General features: G+C 34.4%; 1 protein-coding gene across 1 annotated transcript; it reads right to left on the reverse strand.

The window, feature by feature from the left end:
• Positions 1-10,457: 10,457 nt before the first annotated feature.
• Positions 10,458-14,103, reverse strand: LOC107796577 (protein NUCLEAR FUSION DEFECTIVE 4). The gene is made up of 2 exons (XM_016619372.2): positions 12,809-14,103; positions 10,458-11,076 (listed from the first exon to the last, which is right to left on the reverse strand). Exons 1-2 carry the CDS (start codon positions 13,942-13,944, stop codon positions 10,644-10,646), a joined length of 1,569 nt encoding a protein of 522 aa, XP_016474858.1. The 5' UTR covers positions 13,945-14,103; the 3' UTR covers positions 10,458-10,643.
• Between the last annotated feature and the right edge of the window lie 2,210 nt (positions 14,104-16,313).

The following is a 16,313-nucleotide window of genomic DNA, read 5'->3' on the forward strand; positions in this document are numbered from 1 at the left end:
ATTAGGGCAAAGTCACTCAAGCTACCGAGAGGTATAGAGTGAGTAAATCCGTGCATTGGATATATCACAATCCCCAACATAACATCTTTGCCTTAGGCTTTAGATCCCGTCAAGTATTCACCTAGGAGAAAGTCACTTCCCTAATGCCTCTTTAACTAATTGAAAACCCTACAAGCAATCATTCTTAGTTTAATTTAGCTTATTATTAGTCTAAATATTGGAAGTAATATTCAACCAAAAGATGATTGGAAGAGTAATTAAGAGCACTACACATCTCTAGTTTAGATAGGAATCCAATTCCCATTTCTAGCTCCCTGTGGATTCGATCCCAACCATCTCGGGTAAAAGTTGCTTCGACCGCTCTCGCCACTCTGTAGTGGTGTAGGGTTGGCTCCGATCACACCTCTTGCAACAGACCATGAAGGAGCTCTTGTCTATTTTTAGCAAGAGAAGGAACTAGTTCATGAAACCATTTCTTTCACCTATCATTCCCCTCTACTGTACTTCTATAACAAGAATAATCACCTATCATTTGTAATTCTATCACCACACTTTCATCTATAGTCTCCTCATTATTTCTAAACTCTTCACTCTATACAATCATTGCTCCAGCTTTTTTAGTCAAACCAACAATAGCGGGTGAAGGAGCACCAACCACTTTTTATTCTCCCCTTTCCCTCACATATATTTCAACACCCTTACTCATTTTTTATTTTTACCACCAATGTATTCAATAATAAAATTTCCATTTTCAATACCAGCCATAGACCCAACCCAAACAAACCAATTCTCAAGATTTTCTGCAATTTCAGAACCAAACTCAGTGGTGGGAAACTTAGAGATTACCTGTTTAGTTTCAGAAGAAGATGGTTCTTCCCCCTGAGTCGCAGATCATCAGAATTTTTTGGTTATTTTGCTTGACTAGCTTGTAGCCTCCCATTTAATTTCTTGGCTTGTTCTTTGCTTGCTACTATTTTCTTTTTGTGCAATCATTTTGACATAATTTTTTCTTGGGGGTTTGGGTGGTTAAAAGTGCAAGTGAAGGTTCTTTGAATGATGAGGAAAGGTTTTCAGTGGGAAAGGTTGAGTGTATACGACACATTTTTGAAGTCTAGAACTCTAACCACATTAGAAGTTTCAGTTTGAAAAGACGTTAGACTCTTCTCCAAATATTTCGACAATTATGGCACACGGGGCTCTTGGTGAAACTAGTTCGTCTGTAACTAATTGGTTCAAAAGTAGTTTGGGATAAAGTGAGACTCTTTTCAGTTTATGATCCATATGCAGTTATTTTAAATTATGTGGAGTGTAGAATACATACCTTATAAGCTCGATGAACCAGGTTCTTCACTGAAAGTTCTCTTGTGTAAGACTGATGTTTTCCAAGAAAATAAGAGTAATATCATTAGACATCAGTGAGACATTTTAGCACATGGAACAAGAATATACTAATAAAAGTATGAGATTGAGAAATATCTAATCTGATTATTTACGAAATTCACAAATTATCTAACTAATCATTGAGTTAGAACTGATTTCTTTTAGGTGATCTTAATTATCCCTAATTCTAACTTGTTCCTTTCAAAGTGATCTTTACTCAATGCTTTTGCAAATATGTCAACTATTTACTTATTAGTAGCACAAAATTCCATAGTGATCAAACCTTTTTCAAAGTTATACCTCAGAATATGATGCCTAATATCTATGTGCTTAGTTCTTTTGTGATGGACTAGTTTCTTGGTCATACTGATTTCACTGGTGTTATCACAAAAGATGGGGATACAACCTACATTAATTCTAAAGTTCATTAATTGTTGTTTGATCCATAACAATTGAGCATAGCATGAGGCAACAACCATATACTCAGCTTCTGCAGTAGACAAGACCACAAAATTTTGCTTTTTAGTGGCCTAAGACTCAAGACATGAGCCAAGAAAATGTGCCATACTTGAGGTGTTTTTTCTATCCACAAGAAAACTTGCATAACCAGCATTAGCATATCCTACTAAGTTGAAACTACTACCTTTTGGGTACCATAGACTGAGGTCAGTGGTGCATTTTAGTATCTCAAGATCCTCTTGACAATAGTTAAGTGAGACTCCTTTGGATTTGCCTGAAACCTAACACAAAGCCTACACTAAAAATATGTCAGGTCTGCTAGCAGTGAGATATAAAAAAGAGGCAATCATTCCCTTATACAACTTCTGATCAACAGATGAACCAAATTTATCTACATCCAGTTTTGTGGCTGTTGCTATATGAGTATCAATTTCTTTAGGATCTTCCATTTTAAACCTTTTAAGCAACTCTTTTACAACTTCTATTGATGGATCATAGTACCATTTGAATTTTTTTTAATTTATCAGCCTAAAAAGAAATTAAGCTCATTCATCATACTCATTTTAAATTTACTCCCCATTATTTTAACAAATTCTTTACTTAACTTATCAGTAGTTGCTCCAGAGATTATATCATAAACATATATCTGAACTACTAAGAGATCTTTACCTTTTTCTTTCAAGAATAAAGTATTGTCGATTTTACCTCTCTTGTAGCCATGCTCAAGCACGAATTTTAATAATCTTTCATACCATGCTCTTGGAGCCTGCTTGAGCCCATAAAGTGCCTTCTCAATCTTGTACACATGATTAGGAAATTTCTTGCTATCAAAGCCCGGAGGTTACTTGACAAACACTTTCTCCTTTAGATAGCCATTGAGGAAGGCACTTTTGACATCCATATGATGGAGAGTGAATTATATGTAAGCAGCAAAGGCTATAAGGAGTCTAATTGCTTCCAATATTGAAACTGGAGCAAAAGTATCATCATAGTCTATGCCCTCCTCTTGACTATATCCGTGAACTACCGATCTTGCCTTGTTCCTTGTAACTGTTCCATCTTCGTCACATTTGTTTCTAAAGACCCATTTTGTGCTAATTACTGATGCGTCCTCGCGTCTTGGTACCAGATGCCAAACTTGACTTCTCTCAAATTGTTTGAGTTCATATTACATTGCATTCATACAATCTGCATCCTGCAAATCCTCATTAACATTTTTAGGTTCAATAAGAGATAAAAAAGCATTAAAAGCACAAAGATACTTCAAGGAAGATCTAGTTTTTATTTCAGAGGTTGGATCAGTAATTATGTTCTCAATGGGATGAAAACTTTGATGTTTGTAAGGTTTCACAACTAGCTTGTTTCCCCTAGATGTTCCTTCAATATTTTGTTACTGAGGAACAGGTTCATGGACAGGTTCCCTCGAGGTTTGAGGATCGGTTCCTCTTTGTTCAGTTCCCCCTGTCAAGTTGCCCTGGGTGGGAGGACATGTTCAATCACCTGTTCCTTTCTCTGGTGAAGCTTCAATCTGGGCTATGGTTTCATTTAAGTTTCTTACCAACCCAATTGCTTCATCATCATGTTCCTGCCTCATAGAAAGAATGTTAGTTTTGTCAAAAACTACATGTGCACATTTTTCTACACACGTCGTTCTTTTGTTGTAAATCTTATAAGCTTTACTATGTGAAGAATACTCCCTCATTACTTCTGGGATCAAACTTACCTAGGAAATCTTTACCATTATTGTGCACTTGCATCCAAATACCCTAAGATGAGATATATTTTGCTTTCTCCCTTTAAGTAACTCATAGGGAGTCTTCTTAACAAGAAGCCTAGTCATGCACCTATTTGTAATGTAGCATGCATTGTTCACAGCTTCTGCCCAGAAGCTATGGGGAAGTTTACTAGAAAGAAGCATAGTCCTAACCATTTCTTCTAGTGTCCTATTCTTTCATTCAACTACTCTATTTTTTTGTGGAGTCCTAAGAGCAGAAAAATTATGATTTATGCCATGCTCATCACAGAATTCAGCAAATATAGCATTCTCAAATTCAGTACCATGATCAGACCTAATTGATGCACGTTGATTACCTAGTTATTTATGATCTTTTCTAACAACAGAAGTGAACATTTCAAATGCTTCTTCTTTAGAGGTTAATAACAGTGTCCAAGTAAACCTAAAGTAATCATCAAAAAGCACCATAACATATCTTTTACCACATCTGCTCAATGTTCTCATTGGTCCACAAAAATTCATATGGACCAGTTCTACTGTCCTAGTGGTGCTTACCATTTTCTTGCTTTTGAAAGAGGATCTTAATTACTTCCCCGTTGCATAATCCTCACAAACTTTATCTTCCTTGAACTTAATGTTAGGCAGCCCTATCACCAAGTCCTTGGAGACTAGTTTGTTGAGTTGACTTAGACTGGCATGTCCAAGTCCCTTGTGTCAAATGAGGGTTTCATTATCCAACACACTTAAACAAGTGAGTTCATTATCTCAAAGTGTGGACAGATCCACAACATATATGTTGTTCACTCTTTTTCCCTGCAAAACTATCTTGTCAGTGGTAAGATTAATCACAAAGCATTTCGTAGAGGTGAATGCTACCATGTTACCTCTATCACACAGTTGTGATACACTTATTAGATTGTACTTTAGTCCATATATCAAGTAGACATTCTCAATAGAGTGAGAATCAATCTTACCTACCTTTCCAACCCCAATGATCTCACTTTTTTCTCATTTTTAAAGGAGACATTACCTCCTTTAAGGTCCACTAGTGAAAGCAACTGATTCTTGCTTTCTGTCATATGCTTTGAGCATCCACTATCCATGTACCATATTTGGCTACTCCTTTTCACTTGGACCTGCAAAATGAAATCAGGGGTTAGTCTTAGGAACCCAAACTAGTTTGGGTCCCTTTTCTATAGGCAAAAGGATGAATCAAATTCTTTTTATCGCAACTTGGTAGCCTATTCTTCCCTTGAACAAATATTTTATTCTTTTGACTTGACTTTTCTTTTGCAGTGCATTCACTTTTATAGTGACCCGTTTTAGCACAGTGTGTGCAAATCTTGTTCTCATAAAGTGTGAGGTACTTGCTTTTGGGATCCCACTTAGGTGTCGGGTTCCTAAAGTCAAGTCCTCTTCTGTTGCTACTATGGTGTTCTTGTAGCCATAAAAGTGCATTAAAGGACCTGTTCCATTTACAAGTTTTGTGTAGCTCATGCTTGACCTTGTTGAGATCCTCCTTTAGCATTCTTACCTGCTCATCCCTTTTGTACAACCCATCTTTCATTTATCCTGCATTTTATTCTAAAGTGGGTACTGTGTAATCAGCTATCTTTTTACATGTTCCTAATTTCAGTTTTAGATTTTCAAATATAAGCTCTAGGACAGTTGTGTCACGTGCATGAACCTGGTTCTTCAACACAGTATTTTCACTTACAATTTCACTAACCCTAAGTTCCAGGTTTTTGCACTTAGCCTTCAAAATCACATATTCTTTAGACAACTATTCCTTTTCGTTATCCTTGGATTCATCAATTAGTTCTAATAGAATCTCACATAAACTTTCTTTAGACAACAATTTAATCTTGTCTTTGAGATGAATTATACTTACCTCAGTTTCTTCATCAGATTCTTCAATGGTCATAAGTGCTTGTTCATCATCATCTAAGCTTTCATCTGAGCTTTCTCTCCATGCAACGACCATAGCCTTAGTTGATCTTTTTCTGTTGCTTTCTCTGGTTGAACCTGTTCCTTTTTCCTATTCCTTTGTTTAGTTATTTCCTTCTTCCATTCAATTTCCCACAAAGGACAATTCTTGATGTGATGATCAGTATTTCCACACTTGTAGCAGCCATCATTGGTTTGCTTCTCAAGAGCTTTAGACTTTCTATAGCTTCCACTTCTTGAAGAACTCTTTCCTCTCCTCGGGTACTGTTACATCTCACATTTTCGTACGTTAAAATTTCGTTTTTAGTTAACCGACGTAGACTCGGGTATGAGATCATCTTGACGTTAACGTACTTACGCTATTTATAACAAGCGATAAATAAGTGTTATGAAGGATAAAGGGGTACACGGAATAAAGAAAACGAGTTTCGTTGAAAGTGGTCAATTTGGAATAAAATACAGGTCGAGCGATAATACCCGATAATTATGAACTAATACCATGCAAGGTACCATATGACCTTGGTAGTATAATATATAAAGTATATATGAAGTATTTTAAAAATAAATAAAATTTTATGTAATTTTGTAATAATTTTTAAATTATGCGGGTAATTAATTAATTACCGGGTAACAGAACATTACCTAGTAAACTAATAAGCGGACAAAAAAATTAATAAATTACCTCCCCTCCCCACGTGGCAAGAAGCCACAAAACCTAGACAATGACTAAGTAGTCATTATTCTAGGTGGCTGCATAGGAATAATTTAAATCAAGACTTAAATTGAAGTCTTGGTAAGACTTGTAAAGTCTTATCCAAATTAGACAATTTAAGCTTCAAAATCATTTCTTTGGTTTGAAACCAAAAACATGGAAACGGAATCATTGCCGTTCAAAACTCTTAGCCAACAATTCTATTCTTGGTTTTGAAACCAAGAACATTGAAGCAGAACATTTTCGTCCAAACAAATTCAACTACTTAGCCAAAAAGAATTTTCTAATTTCGTTCCTCAAGTTCAAAAGCGCAGAAGCTTAAATTTGATTTTTGGGTTCTAAGTTCAATCCACGAAGGTTTTCAACGGGATAATTATACGGAGTTGTTCCTACTCCAGGTATGTTAAGTCCCTCCCTTCTTTCTTTTGGCATGGTCCAAATTGTACTGAAGAAACAAATAAATATACAGTTTCTATAAATTACTCTATTCATAGAAATAGTAGGGGTGTCTATATTCTTGATTCCCCATGAGAATTATTATTATCTTCTGTTCATGGGTCTCAATATAATACGTAGTTGGAAAAGTTTATCCCAAAGGAATATCGAGATTATTATGTATTTTTCATGCATTTCACTCATTTATACATGTGCATTGATCCATGACCAGATGGTGTTATATACGCGTATATATGTAAATATATGTATGTGGGATATGGAAAAAGGTTACGATGTTATATACGCACCACCGCCTGATCAACTGGTATATGATAATGATGTTGCCCACAGTGGCTGAAATATGATTCAAACAGCATTATATACGTGTATATATGTATGTATATGAGATATGAGAAGAGGTTATGGCGTTATATACGCACCACCATCTAATCAGCTGGTATATATTGATGATGTTTCCCATAGTGGCCGAGACGATATGATGGGATGCCCTCAGTGACTTGGTGATATTTTGTACACCCATACCTATGCATGACACGACATTTATACACATATGCATGATATTATAAATGTTTCAAAAGTTACAGAGTTATTCAGATTTAAAGGTATTTCTGTATTCCATGTTTCATCTATGTCTTTTACGTACTTATTTTCATGCCTTACATACTTAGTACATTTTTTGTGCTGATGCCCTATTTCACGGGGCCTGCATTCCATGCCCGCAGGTGCAAGTAGGCAAGCTGACGGTCCCTCTTCTTAGGATCCCTGATTAGCGAGAGTTGGCGTGCTCCACTTGATCTGGAGCTGCTTTGATTTTGGTACGATACATTTTGGTACAATATGTTGGTATATATATATATATGTGTATATGGGTATGACGTGGCTCAGTCCTGTCTTTGTACAGTTATGTTTCTATTAGAGGTCTGTAAATAGTATGTCTAGTTGGGTTGTGTGTGGCCTTGTCGACTTTCCGTTTTGGATGTATGGTTGTCTATATCAGCCTTTCCGGCTCGCCCACTGTATTCTGCATGTATACGTACATATGCCTTGATGACAGGTTTCCTTCATGTATGTTAATTTTGTAATGCAGCAGATGTTATTCAGGTTCATTTCTTAGACGCATGTTTAGGGGTGTTTGATAGGTATGACTCAGGCACCCGTCGTGGCCCATCGGTTTGGGTCGTGACAGGTACTTCTTGAAGTCCCAGGTGATCATGGACATTTCATCATTTTCTAGATCAGAACCTTCAGTGATTCTGAGTGCCAAGCTCCTTTACTTCTTAGGTACATCCATCTTCATGGTTTGTATCTTAAGTTCATAAGCAGTTAGATTTTCAATTAATTCATCTAGTGGGTGAGTGGAAATATTCTTTGATTCCTAGATAGCAGTGATTTTGCTATCCCAAGTGATATGGAAAACGCCATTCAATATCTTCTCAACTCTATCTTCTTCAGGAATAATCCTTCGAAGAGATTTTAGCTCATTTGTCAGTATAGTGAACCTTGTGTACATTTCTTGAATGGTTTCTCCTTCTTTCATTGCAAAGTTCTCATAGTGAGAATACAGTAGAGTTCCTCTGGATCTCTTCGCATGTGGTGTTCCTTCGTGAGCCACTTGTAGTGTGTCCCAAATTTGCTTAGCAGTGGTACACCTTTGGATTCTGCTGTACTCATCTTGGTAGCATTCTTCTCCCACTTCTTCAAGTCCTCAGCAGTGCAGTCCGCTCTTGTCTTTGGCATATCTACTCCTTCAATATTTTTCTTCAAGGTAGCCAGTAGACCATATGTGGCAATCCCATAGCTTATAGTCATCTTCTATAATGTGATCTCTCATCCTATCTTCCACCAAGAGTAGTACTGGCAATTAAAGAGTGGTGGCCTAGCAGTGGATTGCCCTTCCAAGTTTTCAGGTTGTACACTCATCTTGATCTTTTCCTAAGTTGTTAGCCTATTCAAGGATAACCTATTTTGATACCAATTAATATTTTATACTTCAATTCCACACAAGAGGGAGGATGATATGTGTGATGTCCAAGTTTTCGCATGCACAAATTATAGAAGGACCTGGTTCTTCTATGTGTTCCTTATACTACTCTTGCGGAAATAGTAAATGTGGAAAGTAAAGAACACACATATTTTTACGTGAAAAACACCCGACTCAAAAGATGAAAAATCACGACCTACTATTTAGCAGGATTTTCCCCAACACTTCACTAAATCACTAAGTCAGAACAACATTTACAAAACTCTTTGTAAACCTAAGGATTACCTCCAATCCTTTTATGGCAACCAGTCTCCAACTGTTACGACAACTTCAAGTTAACTCTAACTTGAATATAATACTCAGAGTACCTAGTACAATTGCTTCTAGATAAAGCTGAAAGGTACAATTTGAAATCCCTACTACAATGAAACTAAAATAAAAGACAGACACTTGGAACTGGTTCTTCTATCTGGTTCATGTAGCATCAGGTTTGCACACTTGAATCACATACGAATTGCTTGCAAAATGCCTTGCTATTTTGCTCTCAACTCATGTTTAACTTCGGCGTTTGTGCATACCTGTAAAATGAGAACATTCTGAAATATATAGAGTTAATAGAATAGGAAATAACTTGAGTTACAATGCTATACTCTTCCTTGGTGGAAGAGTTCTAGTTATCTTCAACTTCTAACTCCTCCCTTATCTAGGATGGAGTTCTCTCGAGTAAGGAGTCATTCTCTTTATCACTTATGCAACCTTTTCGTTTAGAAGATATCAGATATAACCACTTAAGCTTATCTCCTTCACGTGCATGCCTTGTGCTCGAATTCTGCTTTTGTCTATGTTCACGTGTATGGATCTGGTTCATGCATGTGTTCCTTTGTCAATCATCAAAATCAAAACTGGTCAAGTCAACAGTTGCGTACAATAGATCCTTGTGGTCGGTCCGAAAGATTATGTGGTTGATCAATTTGCAACTCAAATAGCATCCAAACACCTATTAATTGGACCACATCTATCCACTTGTATGCCCTAAATGCAAAAGGGATAATCCTCCTCTAATTTTCTTCTCTATAGTACTGGTCATTTATTGATGATACGTAAAAACATGATTAGCCTCCCACGTACCCTTCATTATTTCCGAAGATGGAGAGTGAAATTTAATATGTTATTATTATAACTTGTAAGATTGGGTCCCTAAGCTGCTTTCATGAAAAATGCAGTTGGCACTGAATAGGGACAATTTATTTAAGGTTCATATCTACTTCAGATTCTAATACACCAAAACTGAGATCACTACTTTAGATTATATATATATATGCCTCGTGTCTTAGGGAGTAAAAGGAGAAATTAATTGACATTTTTTGTATTATTGTTGCTCATCATATATCGATAAATCTTTCACTAGAGATTCTCTTCCCTATGTTACGTAGCCAAATTAATTAGAATAAGTGATGTATACAGAATTTTGTACAAGCAATATCAGCGCGTATATTGTTACAATTTAGCTCGTAATTATATTTGGATCTAGAATTGTGTTAGTTTTAAGGCTTCATTTCTTGTATCATTTTTAAGTAGTGTTGGCTTAATATATATATATATATATACACACACGTACATATACATATTATTACCCTCTTTAAAAAACATTATTTATATTACATATATATAAACAAAATTATTTTCAAACTGGTGTCAAGATGATACCTTTCCGTAAATTAAATATGTGTCCGCCAATAATCAGAATGAGAATCATCACTACAATTCATTCGCCAAAATACCGAATATGTCCTTAACAAAATCATTTTTTTAACCTTATATTCGAATTTTTAGTAGGTACATGGATGTTACAGACAACTAAACAAAGTAACAAAAACATACTTAAAAAAATAATTACATAAATTATCAGTTTGTACTGCTGTCTTATAATAATCGCTAATGTTATTATCTCTATATTACTATAGTTAATAATACTAATTTCTTCCACGTAAATGGTTATAGAATTTTTGAGTTCTTAGATGAAGAATGAAAGCTAAACAAGTTCCTAGGAAACAAAGACAACCCCAGATAACAAATGTTGTCTGAAAACATTTCATGCCTAAGCAAATTCCATCACTTGAATTTCCTTGTCTTCTGTAGAGCATAGCTGCTAAGTCCCCAAATAAAAAGGAACCTATTGGAATATTTGCCACAATAATATTATGGTTGACACCAAAATTCTTGGTACCAAATAGCTCAGTGGTTTGTGCAACAGAAATAGAAGTAATGGCTCCAGTACAAATTCCAATTATAGCGGTGCTGATATAGAGAGCAATGTGACTATTATTGAGAAGCAAAAAGAAAGCTCCTGTCATTGGTGCTAGTGTCACTGCTATAGTCGCTGGTCTTGAAATTGCATATTTACTCCTGAAATAAATAATGGAACGAGTTAATTTTTTATACATGGGCAATGTGAATTTTACATTATTAAATCACCTAAAAGATAACTATAAGTAAGCTGTTTAGAAATAATATAAAGGTGAATTGGTTACACTCCTCAAATAAACAACAAATTTATAGGGTTAGCCTTCATCGTCCACGATGATCACACATATTGCATTATTAATTATTTTCTAAAGATTTTATGTTCTACGCACGGATCAGTTATAAAGGAAAGACGTACTCGTACACTATCATATTATGTTAAACGACAAAAACACATAACTCATATCAAGCTGACATATAAATGAATTGGTCATACAAAAGTATAACAATTATTTACACTAACCGTGCATATAATAATTTAATTAAACTCTAGAGATTGGGACTAGTATATATATGAATGAATTGGTTAGACAGAGCTAATTACGACACACATATAGAGAGAGAAAGAGAGAGTTCTTGTAGTTAGTAACACAAATTTGAACGAATCATGTCCCAGACATATATAGTAAAATTTAACCATCTAAGGATTTACATAAAGTAACACATTTATCATTGTGATTTGTGAATATATATATCCAAATAAAAATCTTGAGTCAAATTCTATTTGATTTGACATTTGTGTTGCTTAAAACCAGACAATTCCTTATAAAGATTTAGTGTTTAATATAAGAACACGACGTACGTACCTATTTAGCTTACTAGACTTGTTAACACTCTTGCTGTATTTTTAGTGTTTAATGCATGAAGAAATACTTGGTCTAAAATTAGAAGAGAATGAATGGTGATGATTATCCTTGGGCTTCCTACATTAACGCACAAATAAATATATTGCATGTATTCCACCATAATAAGCGGCGCCTTAAATTTTACCAACTACATTCTTTCTATCACAATTTTGCATTAAAAACACTAAGGGCTCATGTTGAGTTAGGTGTATTAATAATGCAAGCATTAATTATGCAGAACATTTTTTATCTACAGTTTGAAATTAAAATGTATTGCATAGTTTTTTTTAAAAAAAAAAAATTGTTTACAAAAATGCCCTCCATATTCTTTAGTTTTAAGGGACTTTAATGACAATTTTGTCTTTAATCATGCTAATATATGCATTACTAGTTTTGGTATTACTACTGTCATGGTTTGCTATGTATTAATTATACATAGGATAATACTAAATATGTTGTATAACTAATACTTCCATAGGTATCTATATACATAGGTTGAAAAAGTGTACCAAACAAGGGATTAATAATACCGAGAGACGGAGCTAGGATTTGAAACTAATAGGTTCGGGACTTTATTCCTTCTAAGTTACTGAGTTCTAAATTAATAATTTATACATATTCATTGAATTTTTAAAAGCAAATATAGAGTTTGGACCAAAGCTACTAGATTCGGCCGAACCTGCGTCCGAAGCTCTAGCTCCGTCCCTGGTAATACTAAAAGTTAATGCATGCATTAGTTTTCCTAATGCATCATACCAAACAACCCCTAAGACAAAGCAACAACTAACAAGTGTAACAAAATAGTAAACGGATCATTCTATTCTTAATCAGATGTCTAGTTTTAAAAATGAAGAAATTTCTGATAAGGAATGATTCCCGCTTAATGGACATTAATTCGTGGTTTAAATCTGAATTAGTTATGCCAGTAAATTTCGAACGTCATAATTTTTGGAAAAAAAAAAAAGAACATGGAGAGAGAGAATTTTCACCTGGAGAAAAGATAGTCGAAGAGTGAAGGAAGAAGACGACCAAAGAAACCAAAAGAAGATGATAATGAAACCAGAGCAGAAGTCCCAGTATATCCACGAGTATCAGCGATTTGTCCCAAATTATTTAAATAAACCAAACCAAGTGTTGCACCAAATAAATAAACAAAGAAATATAACCAAAAATCCAATCTCATCAACATTTTCTTTGCTTCAATTTCCTCCATTACAGCAAATCCAATATCATTATCTTCTTTCACCCCACAATTATTATTCTCCTCTTGTGATATTCTCATTTCAGCTTCCTCCAAATTACTTAAATCACAAATTCTTGGGTCCCTTCTTATCCAACATTGTCTATGCCAATGTTCTTTAATTTTTTCAGTCAATGGTACCAATATTGGAAGTACCAAAAATACCCCCATTCCAAATAAACTTAACAATCTTGGCAATAATTTATTCATAGCAGATTCCATACTAGTAACCACAGCATAAGTCCCTGTAGCTAATGTTATAATAAACATTACTCGAAAACCATCTGATAATTTTCTTGATTTTTCAACTTTTGTCTCACGAATTACTGGTGCAGTAACAATTGAAACAAAGAGGGGTAAAACCGAGTTCAAAAGAAGATAAATCTTAGCCCTTTCACTTGGAGATGAAAAATTAATAACATTGACTATATCTGTAATAATCTTGGCACTTAAACTTAAGTAACTTGTTGTTAATCCAACTGCAACTTGACGATCTAATGGAAAATTTTGTATTGCTACTATGTAACAAACAGTGTTGATCCAACAAATACTGTTACCAGCTAAAAAAGTGAGTGAAAAAACATGCCAATATGATAAAGAATTGATGTGATTTGTAAGGAAAAGATATTGCACCCCATAGCCAATTAATCCAAGTGTTGAACCAATTAAAAGAACTAGCCAAAGTGGTAAATAAGTAGCTGCAATTCCAGAAAACCAACCAAGTAATTTTCCAGCATCAGAAGCAAATGCTAGGTTATTGAGTTGAATTTGAGATATGGATAAAAGTTTCTTGATTTGAGTAGAATAAGCTGGAAAATTAGTGTTTGTTCCAGCCATGGATTGTAGCCATAATGCTCCTACTAGGCTCAGCCATTGCCGAGACATTGAAATATTTAGTATATTGAAAGAGCTAAAGATGTTGGAATATTTGAATAATATAATGAAGAATTTGTGGAAGTTTTATAGATGGGAAATATCTTGAATAGGAAAGGTAAAAGTTGTTTATATGGAAATGTGGTTGGCAGGAGGCAGGCTGAGGTGCATGTATTTAAGGAGTGCAATTGAGTCCCTTTTATTGACAAAATTGTACGATAAATATATTTGGTTCTTCTATTTTTTGTCTAGCAATATATTTATCATAATTGAGTTTTCTATTTGGTTCTCCTAATTTTGAAGGAATGACAGCATCTTTACCATAATTGATTTTTCCTTTTACGAAAGAAAAAAATACTATTCTTCTATGTTTGGCTAGTTCTTTTTTTTGGAGGAGAATATATAATGGATTGCTCATCTCCATCTGTGGAGGTGGGTCAATTGATTGAACCACGTTAAATATTTGTAGCTCTTTTGGTATATTTCTCTTTTATTATTTGATTTATCATCGTTCAAAGTTTGCTTTACTAACTTCCGCGTGACACCTAATTATTTCGATCCTAATAAAAAAATATTTTTTTACATGTATAATTGGTAAAATTTCCTTAACATAAGAGAAGTTTTTCGTGCAATGGCAAAAGATCACTCAAAAATTATATTAAGTCGTAGGCTTGTATCACATGCGTTGCATTTCTTTGAATCCCTTGCTAGAATTTCTGATTCCGCCAAAGGCTACAAGGCATCTAAAAGTGTTTGTTAAAAGTCACTAAAGTGAGTGAAAACGATAGAGATTACGGTTTAAAGTTTAGAAATGACAAAAACACGCTACGTGATTTTTCCAAATTACCGTAGTAGCTGTAGGCATTGTTACTAGCTCTTTGTGTTAGTAAAAATAGTAAATAATCGAGGTACACGCAAGCTGATTCGAATACACGCATAATTTAAAAATGTGGTTGCCAGGAGAAACCAAGAGAAATGATGTGTATAGTTAGGAGCCATCACTTAAGGGCATTTAAAGCTGATTACAATTGCGTGTATATATTTTATTAGTATGAAAAGTTTGCAAATGTTGCGGCTGTGAAATACTCTTAAAATGCCAAACCGAATACTCGGAGTATAAAATTTGTTGGAGACGTAAACATCATAGAGGGAACAGTCACGTTTGCTGTTTGGTTATGTAACTAACTAAGTCAACTAAGAGCCTTGGACTCTTTTAACTTTGTTCAGTTTACATTCATTTATTCACTTTAATTCTCACTAGCTTAGTTATATCCTTTGGGATATTGACTTGTGTTTTTGGTTATTAGTTAGTACTAGTAGAGATAAAAATAATTTTGCTTATTTTAATATGGCAATCTCGCATGTGAAAACTCTTAGATTGCGTGATATTGGCTTCTATCATTAATCAAGTTGTCAAGAAACTACGTTAAATTCAGAATTGTACCTGAATTCATAAATTCGATAGGAAAAAAATAGTTAGCGATATGAGTTGGAGAGTCAAATATTGTGAAAAGATGAGAATTTTGGCACCACGAACATTATGAGCTGATATTGATTACCGATGATGTTGTATGGATCGGGCTGCACGCTGTAACAATATTATGTGTGAATCGGATTGCACATTGCAATGATATTATGTGTGAATCGAATTGCACACTGCAATAGTAGTATGTGTGATTGGATTGCACACTGCTTCAATATTACAATTAATTAGTGGATCAAGTTGCAAGCTGCAAATGCTTGCATTTGGTACTATATCTCATCAAGGCATATATATAATGATGAGATATAACAAGCATGTCTAATTTAGGATCAATCCTAACCCTATACATAGATCTTTCATTTTTAATTTAGTCCATTAATTAGAAATTACATCAGAATATATATCTACGCAATAAAACTTTATACGTTGTGACCATGTCAACCTTAGCATATCACTTCTAATTGAATTAAACCCTTTATAATAAAAACAACAGAAATTACTTTGAATACGTACATGTGTGTGCACGCAAGTCCATAAATTCTTTTTTTTGTCCCTCTTTTTTGGTTAAAATAAATTCTCATAATATTGACTTTTAATTTGTTTCTGGATAATATTTAGTTCTAGTAGCGATAAAATTAAAATTTATTTACATTTATGGATCTGGGTCTGGCATGTGAGACTCTTAGCAATTGTATGATATAGTCATAGTTATAGTTCTTTTAATTTTGGATATTTATGGATGCATTCTTCTCTTCCTTTTTCTCATCTCAAAAAGGTTTTGAGTTATGGGAACAATATAATCTACCTCATGATTATTGATATATTGTCTATTGAATTCTGTTTTTGGAGAATAGTTAGTTCGAGTAGATATAAAAATAAATTTTGTTTACACTTATAT

This window comes from Nicotiana tabacum, chromosome 8 (genome assembly GCF_000715075.1).
Source record: "Nicotiana tabacum cultivar K326 chromosome 8, ASM71507v2, whole genome shotgun sequence".
NCBI classification, from domain to species: domain Eukaryota; kingdom Viridiplantae; phylum Streptophyta; class Magnoliopsida; order Solanales; family Solanaceae; genus Nicotiana; species Nicotiana tabacum.